Source organism: Bos taurus, chromosome 12 (genome assembly GCF_002263795.3).
Source record: "Bos taurus isolate L1 Dominette 01449 registration number 42190680 breed Hereford chromosome 12, ARS-UCD2.0, whole genome shotgun sequence".
Classification (NCBI taxonomy): Eukaryota; Metazoa; Chordata; class Mammalia; order Artiodactyla; family Bovidae; genus Bos; species Bos taurus.
In genome coordinates, this window is record NC_037339.1 from 84,908,087 (window position 1) to 84,933,343 (window position 25,257).

At 50.1% G+C, this 25,257-nt stretch overlaps 1 protein-coding gene across 1 annotated transcript in view; it reads right to left on the reverse strand.

Moving 5' to 3' along the window:
• COL4A1 (collagen type IV alpha 1 chain) overlaps positions 1-25,257 on the reverse strand; it is a 131,861-nt gene that overhangs the window by 44,170 nt on the left and 62,434 nt on the right. The window contains exons 3-13 of the mRNA NM_001166511.3: positions 6,935-7,024; positions 6,798-6,842; positions 5,692-5,736; positions 5,523-5,585; positions 4,977-5,030; positions 4,814-4,840; positions 3,463-3,546; positions 3,314-3,376; positions 1,947-1,982; positions 1,387-1,428; positions 104-190 (exon numbers count right to left, since the gene is read on the reverse strand). Coding sequence (NP_001159983.2) covers positions 104-190; positions 1,387-1,428; positions 1,947-1,982; positions 3,314-3,376; positions 3,463-3,546; positions 4,814-4,840; positions 4,977-5,030; positions 5,523-5,585; positions 5,692-5,736; positions 6,798-6,842; positions 6,935-7,024 — 636 coding nt within the window. The remainder of the gene's footprint in view (positions 1-103; positions 191-1,386; positions 1,429-1,946; positions 1,983-3,313; positions 3,377-3,462; positions 3,547-4,813; positions 4,841-4,976; positions 5,031-5,522; positions 5,586-5,691; positions 5,737-6,797; positions 6,843-6,934; positions 7,025-25,257) is intronic.

Below are 25,257 nucleotides of genomic sequence, written 5' to 3' on the forward strand. Positions count from 1 at the left end.
TGAACAGAACCGGAGAAGCTGAACTTTGACCCCGTCTGTCTTTACCCTTCGAAACCGTTCAGGATTAGGAAGGCGGCGCTCCCTGGACACGTTCCGCCCCTACCTTCTCGCCTCGCATGGCCGTGTCTCCTTTCGTGATGACTTGCGCCTGTCCTGGCAATCCTGGGGGCCCGCTGACCCCTTGATCACCCTGAGGAGGCAAAAATTAGGGGTTAATTGGGCATAAAAATAATTATACCGGCAGGAGAAAGGCGGAAGGGGGAAACACCAAGAATAGAACTGTTTAAAAAACATGACTGTGCTCTGTAGCAGCCTGGCCTCGCCGCAGCAGAAAATCAAGTTTCCGAAGGAAGACAGTCCACTAAGGATTCAGAGCCAGGAGAAGGCTGTCCCGCTCCGCGGTCAGGGCGGCCGCCACCCCGTAACAATGGAACTTGAACGGCTTGGAGGACACATGGATGTGTGCACACGTGCACAGACCGTGCATCAAGACAGGCAGCACGTGTAACGCACGGGCTCTCAGAAGCTGGCCTGACACATTTGATGGCGTGGAGGAGAGGGTACTGGCTGCCTCGGAGTGCCCAGAGGGAAAGCTCTCTTCGTGTAAGCCAATGAGGAGAGAAATGTCAGGGATTCCTTCCTGGAAGCCCCACTGCTGGCAAGCTGGAAGTACCGAAACCTCGGCACCACGCAGCGACTGAGATCCAAAGACCTCCACTGCGTCTGCAGCAGAATCCCTTTCCTCTGAGGTTTACGAAAAGGCGGGGTGGAAACCTGGGCTGAGAAGAGGAGGCCCACAGTCGCCCACCCCACGTGGCCATCGTCTGCAGCGGCTTGGGAACCGGGTCCTGCCGCAATCCCAGCAGCCAGTGCTCAGAGCGCGTTTCACCGGCCAGGTCCAGGCAAAGTGGCGCAGAGCACCCCCAGAGCATCAGGGACCCAGGGCCGGCCTCTCTCGCTCAGGATGAGGCCTCCCCTTCCGGTCTGTGCCTCCCTGCCTCCAAGGTGCTTTTCCTCCCAACTCGGGTCCAGTGGCCTCATCCTTAAGCGTTCGGTATGGTTGTGCCACGAACGGCCACGACATTTGACCCTTTTAGGATGAAGCCCAGCTCGGGCTTTGTCACTGCCTGAGGACACTGTGACCGATTGCTGTGAACAGAGAGGAGAACAGTGGCCTTGCTAAATCTGCCCCTGTGGGTCAGACCCCACACGGAGTCACCCAGCGCATTCTAGCCGCGGCCTCCAGCAAACACTAACGTACCCGAGAACGTTCAGAGAAGGGTGACTGCGGTCATCAGGGTCCAGGGGGAGCCCCGGAGGCGGAACCCTTATCCTGCTCAGACCTGGGACTTTGGCCAGAAAACGCCCCAGAGAAAGAGCACTCACCTTTTCACCTTTGGGTCCTTGAAAGCTCAAGCCCATCTGCCCCTGTCGATGAAAAGGCAGGCTTCCGTTACCAGCACTGTCCACTTTGCTCAAAACCATCTGACAGATTCGACACGAAATCCAACAAGATGGCACATTTAAAGCAAGAGCTTCATCCCATAAAGACGTAATATTGATACGTTCAAGAAAGCTGTGATCATGCTGCATTCAGTGTCTATTCAAAGCTTTGCTAAAGTATTACTGAAGAAGAATCCCATAGAAACCACTTTTAAAATTCAAGATTTTTAAACTGTGGTTTTAGAAAACTAAGGAAAACATCAATGATTCCATGACTGACAGATGGATAGAAGGAAAGATCAATAGATGAGCGGATTAATTGACAGAGAAGTTAGATAGACTGATGGACTGATGGATAGGTGAACAGGCATGTTAAATATAGAGATAGATATAAAACTTATAATTTCCCGAAATACTTTACAGAGACTAAAGAATGAGTTACAGCAACGTCACGACGGCCTCACACTAACGCCAAAGAAAGACAAATGGAAAACAATCTTTACCTTTTCACCTGGAGGGCCAGGAGGGCCTGGAGGGCCCTGGAAGACAGAGCATTTCAATTAAATACGGTTCACAACCCTGGTGTGCTTTTTTGTACCAACGTTATCTTCAGGTGCCATGGTTAGCGCGATACTTTGTTGGATATTACATGTTTTTCCTGTACTTTACAACAGTTAACCTTTGAGAGCAACCAGAAATTAGTCCAAGATAATTACTAACAGGGATGAAAATCCCTCATAATCCCAGGGGTTCCCGGTGGAACACACTGAGCTGAGCGTGTGCTGGGCGATCAGAGAGTGGATGAACCCACTACCAAACCCCAGGACTCTCAGGCGGGCTCAAGTGAGGATGGCATTCTCACATCACCCATTCCTAGTGAACGGGGCACTCCCAAGCACGCTCTGTTAATATAAACTCTCTTTTGCTCCCAAAATGTGTGAGTAGGAGGAGCTGATGCTGCCCTTCTGTGGAGAATCATCAGCTGTGAAGGAGGCTGATAGCAGAGCAGAGCCTCCGGAAGCTGATCTCTGAGCTCAGCTTCTAGTCGTCACTACAAACACAGCTCAGCTTCTTCACAGCCCGGGCTGTGTCCACAGCCCCCAGGAGAGCAGGTTCCTGGATGTGACTGTGTTCCCACGAGTGAAGGTCCAGGGCGGAGCCTGCTTGTCCGTCTCTGCATCCCCCGCTCACGGGACACGCTGGCATCCTCGCAGCCCCACAAGTAATTCACATGTCGCAGGGGGACGTCTCCGCCTGTGACATGTGACATCTCTTTATAATCCTTTCTCCACAGCTCTGGGGGCATACGGACCACAAACACCAATCAAAAACTCCCTTAATATAGAAGCTCAAACAGATAACTAACAAGAGTCCACTACACTGCAGTGAACTCCACTCAACACTCGGTAATGACCTCACAGGAAAAGAATCTAAAATGAGGGGATTATGTGTAACTGATTCTCTCTGCTGTATACCTGAAACCAACACAGAATTGTAAGTCAACTATACTCCACTAAACAGAAAGCAACAAATTCTGTCAAGCAATTATCCTTCAATTAAAAAGATAAATAAATTAAAAAAAATATATATATAAGTTCATTCTTGAATCCGAATTGAAAGGGTCACCACCGTGTAAAGTTTTTTGGCCCAGCTTTTTCTTTTATCCTGGAGCACAGCCGGTAAACAACGCTGGGAGAGTTTCAGGCGGACAGCAAAGGGACTCAGCCATACATGTACATGGTATGCATTCTCCCCCAAGTTCCTCCCATCCAGGCTAAAGTGTTCATTCCATTTTATGAGTCTTCACACCTCAACACAGTTGTTCTCTGAATGACAGCCTCAGAGAGGGACTCCCCACCCCCAGACTTACTGGTGGTCCAGTGAATCCTGGGGGGCCGACGGGGCCTTGCAGTCCCGGCAGACCTGGTGAGCCCTGTAATTCACCGAGAAAGAGAAGAATTAAGATGCAACCCAGGCGGACACTCGGCTCAAGCTTGGAATCGTCCAGCCAGTACTCACGGGCGCTCCTGGCTGTCCAGGATATCCTCTTTCGCCTTTCAGCAGGGTCCCTGGTATATGGCCCAGAATCTCACCTGGATCTCCCTGGGGGTGGAAGACAAGCACAAACACTGGTGTTCATGGAAAGAGACTGAACGCCCATGGAGTAGGGGGCACACACTGCTGGTGTGGGACTAGCCCAGGTCTGCGGTTCAGCCTCCGCCTACGCTTGGGATAAGCCGACCGGCCGTCTCCTCTGGTCACTCATCTTAACAACCAGCATGAAGACAGAGCACATGTGGACTGCTGAATGGAAGGATGTGGGGGCCCCGGGCAGGCGGGGGTCTAGACAGGGGCCCGGTTCTGGTCAAAAGGCTGTGCGCACCGGCCGCTCCCGCAAAGGAAGGGTCATCTTTCAGGACAAGACCCAGCGCGGCCACGTTCAGAAAAGCAGGGGATGCGTTTTAGGTGCCGGCGCACCCGGCCCCGGTGCCTAGACTCGGGCACGCACCAGGCTGAGGCCAACGGGGAGGCCCTTTTCAGACAAGGTGGGCATTTACATCTGCAGGTGTGAAGGGCTACGGTAATAAAGCAGATGACATTCCACGCTGGGGGAGGAGAGGCTGGGGGCCACCCACCCCAGCGATTGAGAAGAAGGACTGACTCCCAGGAAGAAGGGAGACCGCCTCCAAAACCAGACCCACGCCCTTCCCTGGTCTCCAGCCTGCATCCCTGCCCCTCGGACTGTGGACTTGCAACCCTCACAGTCACACACCTCCCCAAAATAAGGAATCTACTTTATCTCAACATATTGTAATTATATATCAAAACATATAGAATTAGATTAATGTGCAATATAAATATGAGAATAAGTAAATATTGTAGACCAATGCACATGTATTGCGTGTTATACAACATATAAAACATTCTACATTACTATATTTGTATTTTAATTCCCTCTCCCTCCCTCCACCACCCTCATGTGTGTGTGCTGTATACATGTGGTGCACACACATTGCACAAGCGTGCCCTCGCACACCCCACTGGCTATTTCTCTGCCGAGACGGGCTCACAGCACCGCCCGGGGCTCAGGACAAGGAGCTTCAGGGACCCACGTCTGTTACACTTCCCCCTCAAACTAGGCTTCCCATCACCGCTTATTTCCTATGAAGAAACGGACCTGGTGTTGAAGCTTTAGGCTCTAAAATCTAATTCTGTGTGCAGGATTTCAGTGCTCTTTTAATGGAGCAGAGGTTAGGCAAACAGCTTAACAGGCAACCGGTCAACCAAAGTAATTTAAAGTAAGTTTACTTCTCGTGGCATCTGTTTTACACAGACGCCTGGAAAGAATCCAGGAAGTAAAACAACGTACCTTCATTCCCGGTAACCCTGGTGGTCCCTAGAAAAGAAAACGTTGGCGTTAGTTTTGTTTTCCTCCAAAGAACATTAAGATACGGGTGGGGGGAAGGAAAGGGAAAGGAGTTCAATGAGGAGAGAGGAATGATCACACCCTCATCAAACAACCCAAGACTCACGGGATTTCCGGCGAATCCAGGCAAACCGGGAGGCCCCACAGGCCCTCTCTCACCCTGGGGACAGAGAAAGTCACTCTCGAGGGCCGCCAGGGCGACAGGACCTCATCCCAGAGGCCCCATCACTTTCCCCGTCCTGCCCTCCAGGGACGCTGCGTTTGCTGGTAAAAGCCATTGTCTAAAAATTGCTATGAGCTGCATTGCTCACTGCTGCCTCATGTTGGAAGAAATATATTTGAGAATGCACTTAACAGGGACAAGAATTAACACTAGCATTTTCTTATTTGCTTCGGTAATAGACTAGAAGTGAGAGATTTCATGCTGAAAGTAACTTTAGAATAAAAGTCTACAAAATAGAAAGGCTTAATGATGTCTTTCCTGAACACTAAACATGGGAAAACTGTTTCCTTACCAAAGAAAGATGTAACACAAGTCACTTCCCAACTGTGGCAACTAAACCTGTGTTCACAGGACAACTCTGCCCAACTGCTGCACGTGCAAAGTTAGATAAACATGCGCCCAGCAGGGAGGACCCCGCTCTAACTTTACCTTTGTCCCGTTGCATCCTGGAATACCTGGGGGACCCGGAGGACCATCCTGGCCAGGAATACCCTGCAATTAACAAAACGAACAAGTAAACAAGTTAGAAAACCATCAATGCTACTGTAACACACATCAAACATCTCATAAAGGAACTAGAAGCCTTGTATATACATACAGGAAGTCCTGGGTTTCCAGGGTAACCAGGCACTCCTGAGGGTCCCTGTAGGGATGGAAAGGAAAAGGTTTTGAATGGGTGCGGGAGAACCCCATTTTCTCCCACCGCACCCTCCTGGATAAGGATGTCAGACTCTCACTGCTGGCATTTGGAACATCGACCCCGAGTAGACAGAGGCGACGGAGGACCCGGCCCAGGGGTGGGCTGGAGATGACCTGGAGTTTCAGTAGCAACTCTTCATCATCAAACCCTGGTGGTTAATTACTTCTAAAATCAAGGCTGCACACCCACAAGATAACTCTGCCCTCGTTTCATCCTTTGTAATTTCTAGGAGATGAGAGATAGATGTACAGACAGAGAGATGGGTAGATGGATAGATAGGCAGATAGAGAGAGAGAGAATTTACAGTAAAATCTCAGACAGTTGGGAAGAAGAGGGTAGGCATAAATGAGTTCCCTGAGGGAAGAAAGTCAGAGCTCTTCCTGGCTGAAATCCAGATCTTCACTGCAGACAGTTACAATGCTATCTGTTATCTTTCTGCCCCAAGGAGGATCCAGCAAGGCTGGGCACACTTCCCTTCCGAGAAGTAACAATAACACAATTAAAACGTTTACATTTTACAGCCTCTTCTATTTTTCAAAGATTTTTTCAAAGAGCTCCCTGCTTGCACATCCCAGGAGCAGGCACAGCAAAGACAGCAGAGCGTGAAGAAGGAAGACGGAGCGTGGATCCGAACACATCACCACTTTCCACACTGACCGAAGGCATCTTTGATGAAGACCTGGAAACGTGTCATCCCCCCCCCCAGTGAAATTCGCCCATGGGAACCCCCGAGGAAGGAGCCACGGGAGAAGCCAGGTGTCGAAAGGACAGGAAGTGAGCCCGTCGAGGGGCAGGCCTGGAGGAGGGGGACGCGGCACCCAGGGCAACCGCTGTCCCGCTGAGGACAGAGGTGGATGAAGGGGCCCAGAGAAGGGGGAGGGGGACGGGAGAGACGCCCCCGGACGGTCTGGAGGCGGTGGGTGGGGGTCCGGAGCCCTCCCCCGGAGGCATCGCTGTGTCAGAGCCACCCACGGGCGGTGCCGACGCCACGGCCCTGTACTCACTCTTGTGCCTTTAGTGCCTGGCAGTCCGGGCTCGCCGGTGTCACCCTGGAAGAACAGACAGGACACGATGACCCACAACGATGGCAGACCACCTCGGGCCCAGCCCCTGGCTCCGCGCCCCTGAGGGCCAAGCTCACCTTCTGTCCCGGTGGTCCCTGTGGCCCCTCGGGTCCTTGCATTCCGGGAAACCCGATGACCCCTTGTAACCCCGGGAGGCCTCTTTCTCCCTGCGGAGGAGGAGGGAGCCATTAGACGGAGGGTGGGTCGGAGGGAGCGGAGGAAAGAGCAGAAACGGGCCCCAGTCAGCATCACCCCGCATCCCGCCTGCCAGAGCGTCCGAGAAAAGATGCTGCCTGCTGCGACCCAGGTCGGACACGTCTCTGCGGTCTTTAAGCTCCTTTGAGGGCAGGGATGTCCACAGATGATCCCTGGCCCAGCGCTAACTATATACTATACTCCAAATGCTAAATAACTTGTTGGGCAAATAAAACAACGGAGAGTTGGGGTTTTTCCCCCACTAAATTGTTTAGGATAGTTGGGGTTTTCTTGTTTATAACCTCCTTTGATGAGTGATGCTGTGTTGACAGACACGGCACTGAGCTTCTGAGAGCAAGCTCCGTTGAGGCTTCCCTTCGAGGCATGCAGAGGCAAAGCTCACGGTCGGCGTCTCAGCGTCAGATGCTGAGACCCCCCTCTGCCATCAGCAGCCTGATGACGGGCCTCCCCGAGCCTCTCTTCAAACTGGCTTTGTGCAAAGGCAGAATCAAGGTTCAATTACCGTCTCTGCCCGAGTGGAGCAAAAAGAAATTCAACCTATTTTTTAAAATAATGGGTATTATTTGGGGTCCTCACATGCGGCTGCGATTCAGAAAGAGTGGGATGTTGGGCCTTGAGGCGGCCCTTGAAAGGAGAAAACAAAATTAATACATGAAGAGATGGAAGACGGTAATTCAGGCTGGACGAAACCAACGAGAAAGACAAGTGGGACAAGAATGTGGAGAAATGAGGTGCTGCCCTTTGACCCTGGAAATGTGGCTTCCTGTACAGACATCAGCAGCACAGTGGCCTAATTAAGGGTATTTACAGAAGACAGCCACACTCAGACTGTCCACGGGAAATAGCCCAAATAGGCACAAGAATCCAAGAAAACCTATTTTCTTCACAGTATATGGGCGTTTTTGCACCCAGGCGGCGCAGTGGTAAAGAATCTATTTCCCAAAGCAGGAGACACGAGCTCAATCCCTGGGTCGGGAAGATCCCCTGGAGAAGGGAAAGGCTACCCACTCCAGTATTCTTGCCTGGAGAATCTCATGGACAGAGGAGCCTGGCGGGCTACAGTCCATGGGTTCACATAGTCAGACATGACAGCAATTGAGCATGCATATGGATCTCAATGCAACCTCACGATCAAACTGAGTAAGCATCTTTAGCCAATTTTTAAAAACGGAAGGCATGTCAGAGACTATAGCCAGGATTCCTTACTTCCCCCACAGTCAGGTTAGCTCAAAGGGAAAAAATAAACTGACAAGCTAACAAACATTTGTGCACGTGCTCAGTCGCTGCAGTCGAGTCCGACTCTCTGTGACCCCGTGGACTGCAGCCCGCCAGGCTCCTCTGTCCATGGGATTCTCCAGGCAAGACCACGGGAGTGGGTGGCCACGCCCTCCTCCGGGGGGTCTTTGCAACCCAGAGATGAACCCGCATCGCTTACGCTTCCCGCATCAGCAGAAGAGCTCTTTACTACTAGTGCCACCGGGGGAGCCACCTGGGGGTAAACGAACATTTGCCCTCCCCAGAGCACATTACCAAGAGCTCCTTCAAGATTTTAACCTTGCATAAATGAAAGAACACAGAACAAAGACTCCCAAAGTCATCCTCCTCTCCAAACCGCCTAGAACCTGCAGCCCCAGAACCTGCAGGGGAATTATGGCCTGTGCATTTTAAAACATGCATTTATGATTATTGTTGGCTGCCCTGAGTCCTCGCTGCTGCGCATATGGGCTTTCTCTAGTTGCGGCAAGCGGGGGCTACTCCCCAGGTATGGAGCCCGGGGCTCTCACTGTGATGGCTTCTCCTGTTGCAGAGCGCGAGCTCTAGAGTGCCCGGGCCTCAGCAGCGGCAGTGTGCTTAGAGGCCCCACGGCATGCGGGCCGCTCTGGCCCAGGGATCGAACCTGTGTCCCCTGCACTGGCAGGCAGATTCTTAACCCTTAGACCACCAGGGAAGTCCCAACAGTTTTCTGCAACGTAGGAATGTGGTTCTGAACAGAAGTCTCCATCCACTGGGCCTCCATGGGTTGTGGGTGTCGTTGCCAGGCGGCTGGAAACAGCGTGTGAATAAATGGGGAAGAAGCAAGTGATTTCTAAGTCCAGAGGATCCCATCAAACAGGACTAAGTGGAGGAAAGAAAGCCAAGCTCTGCAGTTTGGCGCAGCCGCCTAGACCAGCTGCATCCGGGGACCAACCAGGAAGAGCAGATGTAAACGTCCCCGGGGCCTGCAGAGGCCTGGACACAGAGCGCCACGCCAGCCCGTCCTCCCTGGGAAAGAAAACCATTCTCAGGCCGTGTCCAGGGGTAAAGGCCCTTAAAGGCTTCACTCTTCACCTAAAACGACAGCGGCGCCAATGCCCAAATTCCTGGAGCTGGAGATGGACAGTTCCCTGACATCAGGTCAACCTCCTCCCTGGATTCAGATATGGGAAGATTCGGCCCCAGATACAACTGAACTCCACCCAGCTGGCTAAAAAGTAAACGAACATTGAATGGAGTATCCTCAAATAGCCTGGCATGTGATGGGAAGGAGATGTCAAAGGCACGCCGGCAGAAAAGCTTCCCATATTTTTAGTGCTCCATTAACACTGGCGGCATCAGCGGGAGGCCCAGCACAGATAAGATTGTATGATTCTCGTTTTCATCGTGGAAGGCATGGAGGCCCAGAGCCGGATTAGCTGATTCCTGCAAGTTTCTCACTGAGTCAGCACCAAAGCCAAAAATAGAAATGAGGTCAGCCTCTACCTCGGTCCGTGTTTTTTCTAGGTCACTAGAGCAAGCTGGTTCCCAGCAAATATTAAATAGCTCGCCCACAGCAAATTAGCCCCTTTTATGTCCATTTCACAGATAAGGAAATCAGGCCCCGATGTTTCACTGACGTGTCACATGTCACCACTGACCTCTGTGTGCTCCTGGGAACAGAATCCAGAAATCTGAATTCCCAAGTCCTGGCTTTTGCCGCAGAACACATTCTTTCCCAAATGTCACCGGAACACTTGAGCAAGCCCCAAATCCCAGGAGTTTTGGAATTAAGTAGCTAAAGAGGAAGTGACTCCTCCATGGACATGGCTCTTGCCATCTCGCACACATTTTTTTTTTTTAAGTTTCCTAATCTTTTGTTCAGACATGAATAATCTAATATCCCACGTTATCCTGGGCACCAGAGCAGAGCAAACAGGCAGGATAAGGATTCGAATGGCTATACAATTAGCCAGTACACAGCACAATCTGCAGGCTGGCCCAATTCTTCCTCCGAGCTTTCAGCAAATCTCCACGAGGGTCACAGGGAAAGCAGAGAGCTGGGCAGGTAAGGCAAAGGTTCTTCCTGCCAGTCCTTTCGAAGCCAGACTCGGCAGCGGTGAGCGCTCGTGCACTGGGGCTCACGGCTGAAGGTGCACAGTCGAAACCAGCGAGAGGCAGGACCCCTCAGTCATCTCTTTCCCGGGACGTGCTGGAGGCAGGGTCCCAGAGGACCTGGGAGCCCACGTGAGCCCCACAGTCACGGCTACCACGGCAGCGAGAACTTGGCGTGGAGGACGAGACAGAGACGTGCGCACGACCCTACGCAAAATGTTTTGAGACAAAAACAGCTTTAACAGCTTCACTCCTGAATATCAGTGCAGTCTAACACACTAATTTAAAAAAAAGTTTATATACCAATCATGGGAGTGACTATCATTCTATCTTCAAATGAGGAAATTCAGAATTTGAGAAGAGAAACTAGCATGCTATGAAGAAGAAAGAATACACCCATGGAGAATGATCTTTGTATCAAAATTAGCCATTCTAAATTAGGCATGAAATAGAGCTTCATGCATGGAACAACTTACAAATTTTTTATCACACATCATCTACAGAAGGAGATAACGCCATAAGGAGATTTTTTAAAAATCCATAAAATGTGGGAATAGAAGAGTTTTTTAAAAATAGTATCCAATTATTTCCCTTCCTCCTAAAATACCTACAGACAAAGTTCATGATTGAAATCCAATGTTAGAATACATCATCCCCTTCAAATCTCAGTCAAACCTCCAAAAATTAATAAAGCCCCCAGGATGGCGAGGCTGAAGAAGTGAGACAGTTCTAAGGATAATACAGAAAATGTCATCATCAATAACAACAACAAAAAGCTGAAATTAACATGAAATATATCAGACTAAGCCGTCTTCAAGCATCTGACAGTCAGAGGCCCCGTGACGCCTGTTTCAACAGCCAACATGGGATCACTGCCTTTTGAGCTGAACTCTGAATCCTTTTCTCAGTTTTAAAATGATATGTTCGTGGATGGTCACCACGGACTGACGGCCAAGGAAAAGTCCTGCCCAAGCCCTGGGCCCCTCTCCACGGGGGACCGACTATGAGGGGCAGAACCGTCTACACGCGCTCGTTCACCCATCGGAAAGCAGGACACAGCCACGAAGGGTGCTGCCCGCAGAGGTCCCGCAGTGGGCGTTCGCCTCTCGGAGCTAAGCGCTTCACAGGCAGGGGTGTCTCATTCACTCAGCGCTTGGCACAGACTTGGACCATCGGTGAGTGGATGGCGAGCTAAGCAGCAGGATCACATGCACATATGAAGAGGGAGGGCTCTGTCTTCAGAGCCTAAAAGCTTTAAGACAAAGTGACACGGTTGCTGGGCAGGACGGAGTCCCTGGCCTCCCTTTCCCAATTTAAAGCCCCACGGGCACCATAGAGCCTGGAACCACCACTGGCCAAAGAGGAAACAGGAGGAGAGAGCCGTGGGCGGGATGGGACACTGAGTCAGCTCTTTGGGGCCTTGAGACTTCAATGTCCAAGCAAGGCTGCGAATAACTGAGGGAACTAAAGTATGTGAGTTTGGAGCCAGCGCTCACCAAGCACTCAGTGCTGTGGAAGCGATTTCGGAACACGGGTCACAGTCAATGGGGGACTTCGGGGCTGAGCCAAAAATTCCACAAGTCCGATTCCTGGAGCCCAGCAACCATCAGACATCTGCAGGATCATTTCCTGAATGCCGATGCTGCTGGGAAAGTGGTGGGAAGGCGAGGCTGGGGGTCACGGGGTCATGGAAAAACTGCGGGACGAGGCCCCACTGAGCTTCATCACACCAGGAAGCTGGACATTATGGCAGAAATCCTGCCACTGCTGCAGCGGGGAGAGAAGGGCACATGCACGAGCAGAAGCCTGAAAGGGCCTGGTTTTCCTCAGAGGAAGACGAGAACACTGACTCTCCTCAGCACCATCAGACATACACCCGGAACCTTAAAAGAATGAGTATGTCAACTTAACGCAGGCCACGTTTAGGGGAGGGAAGGATCAGGAGTCTGGTGTTAGTCGATGCAAACGACTATACAGGATGGATAAGTAACACGGTGCTACTGTACGCCAGGGAACTGTGCTCTAATCTGAAGATAAACCACAGTGGAAAAGAATATTTAAAAGCATGTGTATATATAGCGACTCAACAATATATGTATAAATGAATCACCTTGCTGTACAGCAGGCATTAACACATTGTAAATCAACCACACTTCAATTAGAAAGACTGAAAAACAGGCTGTCAGACTCTGTGACCCCAGGGATAAACAGTCCATGGAATTCTCCAGGCCAGAATACAGCAGTGGGCAGCCTTTCCCTTCGGGGGATCTTCCCAGCCCAGGGATCGAACCCAGGTCTCCTGCATTGCAGGCAGATTCTTTACCAGCTGAGCCACCAGGGAAGCCCAAAAACACTGGAATGGGTAGCCTATCCCTTCTCCAGGGATCTTCCCAACCCAGGAATCAAACCAGGGTCTCCCGCATTGCAGGCAGATTCTTTACCAGCTGAGCTACAAGGGAAGCCCATAAAAATAGGCTACATTCCTTTAAATATAACCGAAGACGGTTTCAAACGTCTTCTCTATCATTATTGCTATTTCATGCATTTAACATTTTAATATTAAACTGCATGCGTGCTAAGTCACTTCAGTCGTGTCCGACTCTTTTCGACCCCATGGACTGTAGCCCGCCAGGCTCCTCTGTCCATGAGATTTTCCAGGCAAGAATACTGCAGTGGGTTGCCGTTTCCTTCTCCCAATATTAAGTTAGGAAAGCGTAAAACCCTCCTGCACCCAGAGTGTGGCTTCATCTTGTTTGTCTTCTTCCCCAAAGTGTCATTTTCGCTCTCCAGGTTCGCTGCTCTTTCGCTCGAGACAGTCGGTAGGAGGCTCTCGGTGTAGTTGTCTCCGCCGGCTCGGAGGGGATATGCCAGGAGCTTGAGCAGTCACACACGGGGGTGGGGACATGACTGCATTCCCCGTCTTTCCACATGCAGAGGATGAGAAGAGTCAGAGAGGTGTTAAACAGGAAAAAGGGCTCCTGCGTCCACGGCCTTCACGTTCCGTGAGATCCAGCCTCTTTCCTAAGAGCCTCCTGAGCCCACTCAGTCCCTTCTCACCGTCGAGGCTGGTTTGGGCAAACAGACCCTACGTGGCCCCGCATCACACGTGCCTCGACATTCCTCTTTGGCCACCATCAGGCCAGTGGTGACGTGCTCTCAAAGACTCTGGAAGCTGCAGATACTCGGGTTTGTATGAAAAGTGCGTTTTCCAGTCGTCATGTATGGATGTGAGAGTTGGACTCTGAAGAAAGCTGAGTGCCAAAGAATTGATGCTTTTGAACTGTGGTGTTGGAGAAGACTCTTGAGAGTCCCTTGGACTGCAAGGAGATCCAACCAGTCCTTCCTAAAGGAGATCAGTCCTGCATGTTCACTGGAAGGACTGATGCTAAAGCCAAAACTTCAATACTTTGGCCACCTGATGCGAAGAGCTGACTCACTGGAAAAGACCCTGATGCTGGGAGGGATTGGGGGCAGGAGAAGGGGACGACAGAGGATGAGATGGTTGGATGGCATCACCGACTCAATAGACATGAGTTTGGGTGAACTCCAGGAGTTGGTGATGGACAGGGAGGCCTGGCGTGCTGCAGTTCATGGGGTCGCAAAGAGCTGGACACGACTGAGCGACTGAGCTGAACTGAACTCATAAAAAGCGGGACAGACACAGTGCCGAGGTTCAGGAGACGGAGCTGACTGGGGGCACAGCAAGTCGTCGGAAAGCCTTCCTCTCTCAGCTGACACGTGGACCGCAGCTCCGACGCTGGGGTCTCCGCCCCAGGGCTCTTGAGCAGACACTCCCAGCCCCTGGAGCTGTGTCCATCCAATGGACAAGGGCCGCCCACACCCAGCGGGTGGGTCAGCAGCTCCACGCTGCCCACTGACATGGCGCTAGCACAGAAGTCTCCCCAAGAGGCCGTGTTCAAGGGTAGGTTTCCGCTGGATAAACCCCGATCTGGAAACACTATTTGAGCCCATGATGAATTCTGGCACAATTCTGGGAATTTCAACATAGCTGTGAAAGTCGGTCGCTAGCGCTAAGCTCAAATCATATGTAATATGAAACAAGCAGAGCGGCAATCACGGAGGAAACACACAATAAATGTTATTGATCAGTCAACACTTGCCAAGAAATAAAGCTGTAGATACTTTCTGATCTACCGAAATCTACTCTGCATGTCACGGGCTGAGAAAAAAAACGAATTATAAAGAGTTCTTCATAAAACACTTTCTAAAGAACCATTCCTCAACCCAAGAGTAACTTGAAGGAGCCCTGAGTGCCTTGTTACTATAAACAATTTAATAACTCTTCCCCAAAAGCCAGCTAAAAGCAAACTTTCCAGCTTCGCTGATCCAGTTAAAAACTTACTAAAACGACAGACAACTTGAGGGCTGACAAATTGTTGGTGGCAAAAAACTTGAAATTTTCCAAAGGTTCTTAGGACTCATAAATAAATTCCAGAACTTCTCCATCATAAGAGCCGAGTATCAGCGATGGTAGACAAAGATTAAAGCTGTCAGCAGTGGCAAGGGTCTTTAAAAGCAAATATTTTCTTCATTAATTTGTCTCAGGCTCTTTCTGAAAAAAATCAGCCTAAAACACTTTTGTTAATTCTTACTCCAAAGCAGTAATCTGCTCGAAATATTTTAAGTATAAATAGTTAAAGTCATTCCCCCAAGTAGTCAGCTTCCTAAATTAGAAAGAAAAGAAAAATATTTTGATAAGGTCTTTCCAAAGTCTGGTGGGTGTATTCCATCAAATCATGTGTATACATTTCCAGTTAATCTTTAATCGATAGCTCATCCACTTTACCATCAGACAGCAGAGTCCGGTTTCCACTGCGCTTCCTCATGCTCTATTAATACATTCAAATTTAAATGGGAAGGTTCGATGTCTTGATGAGTTTTCCTGTGGACCCTGGTCCAATAACCCTCCACTCACATCCATCATCTTCTGGGCTTCAGCCTAAGTCCAGGCTCTCCACCACCTCCCAGGCCCAAACAGTGCTCATTCCCTATCCCCCACCATCCCTTAGCATCCCAGCACATCCACGGAATCTCAGCTAAACATCCCTTCATTGAGGTTGTTGTTGTTCAGCGGCTAAGTCGTGTCTGACTCTTTGCGACCCCATGGAATGCAGCACGCCAGGCATCCCTGTTCTTCACTATCTCCCGGAGCTTGCTCAAACTCATATCCATTGAGTCAGTGATGCCATCCAACCATCTCGACCTCTGTTGCCCCTTTCTCCTCCTGCCCTCAATCTCTCCCAGCATCAAGGTCTTTTCCAACAAGTCAGCTCTTCCCATCAGGTGGCCAAAGAACTCCTAAACACAAAGCAATTTGAAGGCAACTTTTACACCTAATCTATGACATTAAATTAAGAAACAGTAAAGGAACCACGAGTACATCATGCAAAATACTGGGCTGGATGACTCACAAGCTGGAATCAAGATTGCCAGGAGAAGTATCAACAGTCTCAGATATGCAGATGACACCACCCTAATAGCAGAAATGGAAGAGAAAATAAAGAGCCTCTTGATGAAAGTGAAAGAGGAGAGTGAAAAAGCTGGCTTTGAACCCAACATTCAAAAAGCTAAGATCGTGGCCTCCAGTCCCATTACTTCATGGCAAATAGATGGGGAAAAAGTGGAAACGGTGACAAATTTTATTTTCTTGGGCTCCAAAATCACTGCAGATGGTGACTGCAGCCATGAAATTAAACGATGCTTGCTTCTTGGAAGGAAACCTATGACAAATCTAGACAGATATGAAAAAGCAGAGACATCACTTTGCCAACAAAGGTCCGTAGAGTCAAAACTATGGTTTTTCTAGTAGTCATGTATGGATGTGAGAGTTGAACCATAAAGAAGGCTGAGCACCGAAAACTTGATGCTTTCAAACTGTGATTAGGTGGAGAAGACCCTTGAGAATCCCTTGAACAGCAAGGAGATCCAACCAGTCAATCCTAAAGGAAATCAACCTGAATACTCATTGGAAGGACCGATGCTGAAGCTGAAACTCCAATACTTTGGCCACCTTATGCGAAGAAGTGACTCATTGGAAAAGACCCTGATGCTGGGAAAGATTGAAGGCAAGAGAAGGGGGCAGCAGAGGACGAGATGGTGGATGGCATCACTGACTCAACACATATGAGTCTGAGCAAGCTCCAGGATATAGTGAAGGACAGGGAGGCCTGGTGTACTGCAGTTCACGGGATCGGGATCCCAAGTGGATACGACTTAGCGCCCGAACAAGAAAGCCCCCAAGGGCTCTGGCTTTCTGCCACTAGAGGGCGCTGTGGGTCCACACTTCCCCCATCAATATTTCCCCCAGTAGACCCTGAAAGCATTCAGCCTTTTTTTCTTAAATATTCATTATCTTAATATACTAATGTTAAATATTTAGTGCCACTGAAGATATCAGTGCAGACACAGCTAAGAGAAATCATTTTTTATAAGCCTGCGACACAGATCACTACGGGAATGAATTTTAATTTGAATTTAAAAATGTAATTACAAAAAAAGAGTGGATATGTACAGATGATTCACTCTGCTGTACAGCAGAGACTAACAGAGCACTGGAAATCAACTATACTTCAGTTAAAAAATGTAACTAAAATTAAATATAAAACTAGTAACCTGAACACTGAGCCTATTAAGTAACATAAATGCTGTGACCCTAGAAATAACGTGAATTGTGGATGTTTTACAGACTGCTTTCTGCACCCATTTTTTAAACCCAGAATCTAACAATAATACAAGGGGAATCTAACAATAACACAGGGTGGGGGAGTAAATTCAGCTTTGTAAATGATTGGAAATAGTACATTTTGAAACAATTAAATTCTGCAAAACAGGTACAAATATGGTAGTAAAAGGTCTCTAAGAAACAATTTCTAAATATCCAACTGCTGGTAAAATTTATTTGAAGAGTCTTCTCTGGCCCTTCTACTATCAGTTTATAGGAAATACATACTTGAGATCATTTAACCCATTCTCTTGATTTTTGTCATTTAGAAAGGGGGGAAAAATCCAACCAGATTTTAAGAGCTCCCCAAGAGGTAACATGGGGTACTCTTGAAAATCAAAATCAGGAATGCTTCTGCCTAAACCTATGACTTTACAATCAGTACAGACTTAAAACTTTAAAAGCAGAACAGTAGTACGGATAAAAGAGGCCCGACAGCAGCTTGGAGGTTCACTGAGCTGGCGGCCCTGGGAGGCTGTGTGCTGCGCACTGCAGGCAGGAGGAGGCAAGATCTACCTACAGCTGGGGACTGGCCTGGCAGGGGCGGGCCTTGCCTCAAGTGCCCAGAGTGGCACAAAGCCACCTTGGCGGGGCCTCAGAGGCCTCAGGGGGCTGAGAACCTGCCGGCAACACTGCACCTTCAACAGCACTAGTGCCTCTTCAGTGTTAAAAGTCCCCTGTTCTCGTGCTCACTCGCCTTTATCAGAATCCTGTGTCCTAACTTACAGACTGTGGGGGAGGAGGGAGCCTGAAGGAACACAATTGTTGCAAACAAAATAACAACGGGAGGTCAGGAGCTTTTGGAGTTTAGACAAGGAAAAATGCATCACTTTTCTCAAAAAGACGCTTACCCTGAGGCTTAAAGACAGGCACTGTATGTCATCACCAAATTTTAGGAATGCCAATTAGTACACAATGTCTAAACAGTCCTTGGAGGGTTTTCTTGTTACCAGCGCTAAGGATGTTATTAAGTTGAACTTGAAAATGAACGTGGGTGTGTGACAAGGTTCTGGAAGTGCGTGCATCCTGAACAGAATTAGGGCACATAAAAGTCAGGAAATGCCACAATCTAGGTCAGGGAGGGCTTTTTTTAAAGTCTGTGCTAACAGTAAATACGAAAAATGCAAAAGGACTATTCTGACAATAACAATCATCATTACTAACACAAAAGGCATGCAAGGTGTTCTTTAGGGTTAACCTTTAGAGGAACTGCCAATTGGCAATGAAGAAAATGTTTTCTTAAAAAAACGTTCAATGCATTTATCTATTAAAGCTGGGTTTTAGAGGTACCCTACCAGGGGCATTCCCTGGGCCCCCACACCCGGCACAGAGAGCACACAGTAGGTGCTCGCTAAATATTTTCATGAGTGAGTAAGGAAACAAAATGTTTAAGGTTCCAAAGAAGTAATACAAACCAACCCAAAGAGCACAGGTTTAGGGATTCCATGTCTAACCTGACCACAAAATAGGCGCCTCTGCCCCGGGTGAGTGAGCGGAGCTTTGGGGAGCCCTACTCTGCAGTCTCATGCTTAACTGATGATGCCGTGTGACGAGGAAGAACTCCGACTTAGGAAGCAAAAGATTTCAGTCCTGGCTGGAGCATCGATCACATGGACTCCCTGAAAACCCGTGTCGCCCTCTTAAGATAGGACCCTGCCTCTGCCCCTTTCCCATGGGATCTCCTAAGAGTCAGATTTGGTTTGATGGAGTTTTCAGAGTGACCCTGCATTGCCTCAAACACTGAACAAATGTTTACAAATCAGGCCCTCCTGACAGTGGTCCATTTAAACACATCCCTTTTGCTTCTGTCTTTAAGCTTCCATGTCTGTGAGGTCCACGGCGTTTCCTATACGGCCACAAAGTATTTTAAAAGAGAATGAAAATGCAGTGTCGGTCTCTTTTTTGATGCTATCGGTCATGACCCAAGAATTATCTCATTCTTGTTTTTGTGGCTAAATTTAACGTAGGAAACTCAGCATTTCTTGAGTATTTAGCAAAACATGACAGGTGTGGGAAATTCCTCCCTTATCTTATGCACAGGGTTTCTCGGTTTTTCCTTAATGAGCATGTTTGCTAGTAATTCCTTTCGAGGCCAGGGCATCATATTTACTCTCTGGTGTCAGCCTGAGTCCTTCTGAGGCCAGCACGTCACCAGCTCATCCCACTGAGATGACGGAGGCCCCGGGACCCTCCTCTTCTGTGTATTCCGTGAGGACCTGAGGAACACGTATTCAGATGCCTCAAATGATTTCCTTTCCCTCCAACCAAGCTCCCTGACTGTTATCACATGGCTAATAACACTTGCCCCAACATGCTGCAATAATGTCAAGACTTCATTAATCAAGATCAGAACAGGGCCAAGGAGGTTAAGACATGACGAATCGATTCCGCATGTAATGCAACACAGCACGGGCCAGGCTTGGGTTTCACAAAACCGATTAGCACAGCCTCCTCAATGAGAAAGAGCCATGCTAACGATCCTCATTAATAACCGAATTTTAACCTGTTTTCAGTAAAGACCACAGTATGTTTTAAAACATATGGTGCCTTCAGGAAAGAAATGGAGCATGATGTTGAAGGCAATTTTTTGGTCAAGAATGATTTTAAAACTGAATAGTTAGTAAAAGTATTGTTGTTGTCATTTAGTTGCTAAGTTGTGTCCAACTGTTTTGGGACCCCATGGACTGTAGCCCACCAGGCTCTTCTGTCCGTGGGATTTCCCAGACAAGACTAATGGAGTGGGTTGCCATTTCCTTCTCCAGAGGATCTTCCCAATCCAGGGATCGAACTCACGTCTCCTGCATTGGCAGGGGGGTTCTACACCACCACTGAGCTACCAGGGAAGCCCCAGAAAAAGCATATGATTGCATAATCAATCCCAAATAAGGGTGCATAAATTAACACAACAAATAGCTCCTTCTTAAATACTTACAAAGAGCCTTCACTTTAATGTGTTCACAAAATCAGCAGTGTGTTTTCAAAAGATAATGTGGGCACACGTTTTTACCCAGGGGCATGGCCAAATTATTAAAAAATTTAAATAAGCAGTATCTTATTTAATGCTATTTTACTGTGTTTATTTTTCAGAGGCGTTTAAGGTTCAATTTATATGACAGTTTCCTGTTTTCTTAATTCTAAGATACTTAATGCCAACAGATTAAAACATTACACTCTTTGGCTAGGAGCTAAATTGCTGAAACAGGCAAATCACATTATAGTCTGTAAATTAGGAGATATTAATGTTCCCATAAAAAAACAGAGAACAGATTATAGAGTATTAAAACTGTGTGACATTTTCCCATGTATCCTGTATTTAAATTTAACAAATCAACTTGAAGACAGATGACCCAGTGGATAAGTGTGTTAGAGAAAGACAGACAGGATGGAAGGAGGGGGAAGGGGGTGCTTGAAGGTCAGACCCAACCTCTGGCCATGCTCCTTCACATTCTGCAGGGGGTCTGTGTCATCCAGCAGAACCACAGGGGCAATTTCTCTTTGGCCACAGGAGGCTGATCAGTCAAGCACCCTGAGGTGGCCTTCCCTTCTCTCTCCTACTCCAGATATGAAATTGCCAACTTTGTAAAAACTCCTAGGCTCCCACAAGAATTCCAAGCCAGGGGGAGCCCCGCAGACATTCCAAGAGGACAAACAGGCTTCCAAACTCAACGATTCTCTGCGGGGAGGACCAGCACCTACAGGGAGAGATGGCTGAGAAGCAACCAGCTCACAGCTACTTGATGTTCCACGCCAACGGACCGCAGCTGACCACCTGGGTGCAGAATCTCAGAGGAACAAATATGACAGGGACAGGGAGCTGGCCCTACCCCAGGGGCTCGTGAAGAGCCTCGTGGAGCGCGCCCAGCCTCCCGGCTCCCTCCCTCTGCCCCAGAAGCAGAGCCTAGCCTGGCGACCTCAGGCTCCGGGTGCAACGTTGGGGTCACCCACGGGGAAGGGGTCTGGAAAGCGGGACGAGGTGGGACAAGGTGGGACGAGGGGACAGACACCGCTCCCTGCGGCCACACACTCACAGCTAACACCGTGCAAGTGTCCTGAGACTTTTAAAAACAGAAAAAAGGGAGGGGAAGACCCAGGGGACTCAAGAACTGCTACCTTTCACATCAGCAGGCTGGAGAAGTGAATGAGGAAGGCGCGGGAGCCAAACGCCATGAATCACATTCCTGCCCTCTCGGCATACATCACTGAGAAAGCATTCGAGGCTGAGGACATGTCTGCCTGAAAAGTGCCAGCCCGTTAAGGCCTGACCTTCCGCGCGCAGATCAAGGGAGCCTCTGACCTTGACTGCATACCAGCAAGGCCCAGTGGTGCTCTGACTGCATACCACGGCTCCTTCTGGTAAATTACGCTTTAGAAAGGGCAGCATGGCAAAGCTGTATGAAACCCTAGCCTCTACAGGGCAGCCCTGAAATCAGAGACAGTAGATGCGTGGATTCTGAAAGTTTAAGAGCTCCGAGTCCACCTTCTCCCTGTTGGAGATTTAGATCAAAATGCCAAGACTCCTTTTCAGGTTGAAAAACCCATCCCAATCACAAGGACCCAGATGAACACAGCTGCCATGAGCCAGATCCTTAGAGGGCCAGCCCATGAGAGGCAGGTCCGGCATCGGAGAAGCTGCTCGGGACACACACCCCCGCCCCACAAAAGGCTGGGCTCCCCGGGACCCTCTCTGAATCCACACTGCTCTGGGTGCCTCCCACCGACCGCTTCAGATAGCATGGCTGCCTCTTCTCTTCAAGTTGTCTGGGCCCCCACCCCACCGGCTCTAACGTCACCCTCCTGACTTGGTCCCCTGGAGTCCCCATCACATCCCGGAAGAGTCTTGGGCAGCGACCTCCAACATTGCCCATGAAGAGAGAGGAAAAGCCCCCGGCTAGAAGCCCAACTGGACCACAGGGGACAGAGGGGTTGGGGGTTGGGGTGGGGGAGGGATCTAGGCAACAAGGGTGTGTGCACATGTGTACACGCCTGTGTGGGGTGTGTGTGCACGGAAGCAGGGGAGATACGGGGGGGAAGGCAGGCCCCAGGGACGTGCAGCAGGGACGCAGCACGGAAGAACAGGTGCGCCCGTGCAGATGCTCAGCCTGGGGGGCACATGGCCTGGGGGGTGGGGCAGATGGGCAGAGCTCCAGAGAAGGACAGAGGAGAGCCATGTGGCCTGCGTGGGGAGGCGGGTGAATGCCAGGAGCCAAGGTGGAGGGCACCGGAGCATCTTCAGAGCCCTGGGGGTAGGGACGCGGCCCCCAAGACCTCAGCCCCAGCGCCCACCCCCAAAGCCCGGATCCACGGGGCCCTGGAAAACCGAGGCATCAGTGGGGACCCGCATCCAGCGTCTTTAAAACAGAGTATCGCTCTGCTCATGATCCCAGATGTTCTTCCGAAAGTTACTGTTAGCTTTTCTGGAAGTTTTCCTCCAGCCGTAGATCACGTCTGCCCCAGCAGGCAGGGCGTTCCACGAGCTGTCAAGTCAGGGCCTCCTACAAGAACGGGGCATCCAGCAGCCAGAGCGGGGAGGAGCCCGGGAGCCGGGCCACCTCCCGAGACGGGGGGTCGCGGCCTCCCCGGCACACCCAGAGCCCAGCCTGTGTGGTCCAGAGTCAGACGAGGTACTAGAGCCTCCGTACTGGGACTGAGACAGCAAACCGCGGGGGTGCCGGCTCCCGCCTGGGGAGGGGCAGGGCCCAAGGCTCGCCACCCAGGGCAGCCATGGGGGGAGGATTTGAACAGCAACACCCGTGAGGAGCAGGTGGACGTCTGATGGAGCAGAGACCTCGTCACTCCCGGGCCTCCCGGGTCCAGAGACAGAGGGTCTGCAAACAAGGTTCATCCACGTACCTCCCGCCCTCGCGTGTGAGACACAGAGCAGCTGGGAGAGGCCCTGCTTAGAAAAGAGAGATGACCAAGGGCCCATCCCACCCTGTAAAGACATAAGGTTTCGACAAGGAAGTGAGAAGTCTCGAGGAGCAGGACACAGCTATCCACGGCCTTTCCCATAGTGCCCGATCTTCCACCACAAGTCAGGGCAAACGTGATTATAAAAACAGGCGATCAAGACGGGAGCCCCGCTCACGTGTCCTGAGCCTGGGAGCTGCACTCCACTGTTGGCTGCTGGGAAGCTCAGAGTCCCCGTCCCTGACCAGCTCGGCTCCAGCCCCCACGGGCTCACCCTGGTGGCTCTGCTTTCTCTGCCCCCTCGGGGCTCACAGCAGAACGCTCAGGGCAGGGTGACTGCTGCCGCTGCCTGTCCCTGGGGCTGGCACGTCGGTAAGGACGGGTGCCAGCCACCCTCTAGATCCATCAGCTTGCAGCCACTGATGGGCAGAACCTCAACAAGACTCCTGGAATGGAGGCGGGCGGGGGACAGGAGACCCAGGCAGCTCACTGCATCCACCGTGGACGGACTGAGCTCCTTTACTACCTTGGGAAAACCATTTCCCAGTCAAGTGTTTATCCAGATACTACAGGCCTCAGAGCTCACACCAACCAACCGAGAGCCAGGGCTTTCTCACCTGTGATCAGTGAACCAACGCAGGACGTCAGCTGCCACAATGAACACCCACTCATGAGAAAAAAAAAAAACTGTGCACAAATCCTCAAGCTCTAACAAAGACAAGTGGGAGAGAATCCCATCTCTCATTCGTCACTAGGAGTGTCTTCCCGCTCGTCGTAGGTTGGTCTACAGAGCACAACCGTATTCAGATGAAGGCGACCCGAGAGGGACTTCAAACCGGGAAGGTTGTGCGGATGGCATTTCAGGGAGGAGGTGAGAACTGAGAGCTGATTTCCGAGTGGAGAGACCCAGAGTCAGCTGGACTCGGGGCCAGATAAGCATGATGCTTTTTCAAAGCCACGTGGCTGTGGAGGCAGGCCACGCCACCCGTGCACAGAGCGTGCACGGGAGACGTTCACATCTCTACGGGGCTTGTTGAAGGGAAAATAGGACCCTGTGGCGCCCGGTCCCCAGGGCCATCCGGCCCCCTTGTTTCCTCTAAGTCCTCCTTCGTTTAGTCATGCATTGCATCAAGCCACCCCAGGAGGATGGGGCTCTGCGACACCGTTTCTGGGTGCGGTTCTCCAAGCCCAGGCAGCAGTCATCCCATGTTTTGTGCCAGACGGAACCGCATTTCACTGGCTTGTGACCTTCCACCAGCAAACAGGAGGAAAATCCACAGCACGGCTGTGGTTCATCAGAGTCGACGATGACTCTTTGATCTTGAATTAAAACATGCAGTATTTTGCTCCTTCTAGAAGAAAGCTAAGTTCCTGCCGACCACTGTTTGGTCAGGATCCTGTTTACAAAAAAATAACGTTTTCTATTAAGAGTCAAGACGAGGACGGTCAGGGCCGGGCACCGCTGATGACAGCATCCACTCACACGAGCAGTTCTGGGCTTTAAAGGACATGAGATTCCACTCAAGACCTTTAATTTTGAAATTAAAAGACGCTTACTCCTTGGAAGGAAAGTTATGACCAACCTAGATAGCATATTCAAAAGCAGAGACATTACTTTGCCAACAAAGGTTCGTCTAGTCAAGGCTATGGTTCTTCCAGTGGTCATGTATGGATGTGAGAGTTGGACTGTGAAGAAGGCTGAGCGCCAAAGAATTGATGCTTTTGAACTGTGGTGTTGGAGAAGACTCTTGAGAGTCCCCTGGACTGCAAGGAGGTCCAACTAGTCCATTCTGAAGGAGATCAGCCCGGGGATTTCTTTGGAAGGAATGATGCTAAAGCTGAAACTCCAGTACTTTGGCCACCTCATGCAAAGAGTTGACTCATTGGAAAAGACTCTGATGCTGGGAGGGATGGGGGCAGGAGGAGAAGGGGACGACAGAGGATGAGATGGCTGGATGGCATCACTGACTCGATGGACGTGAATCTGGGTGAACTCCGGGAGTTGGTGATGGACAGGGAGGCCTGGCGTGCTGCGATTCATGGGGTCGAAAAGAGTCGGACACGACTGAGCAACTGATCTGATCTGATTCCATCTCAACGTGGAACGAAGATCAACTCACTCTTTTGTGAAGCTGCACTGGATGAGGTCATTCCAAGTACAGTCACAGATCCATAAAGGTAGAAGTT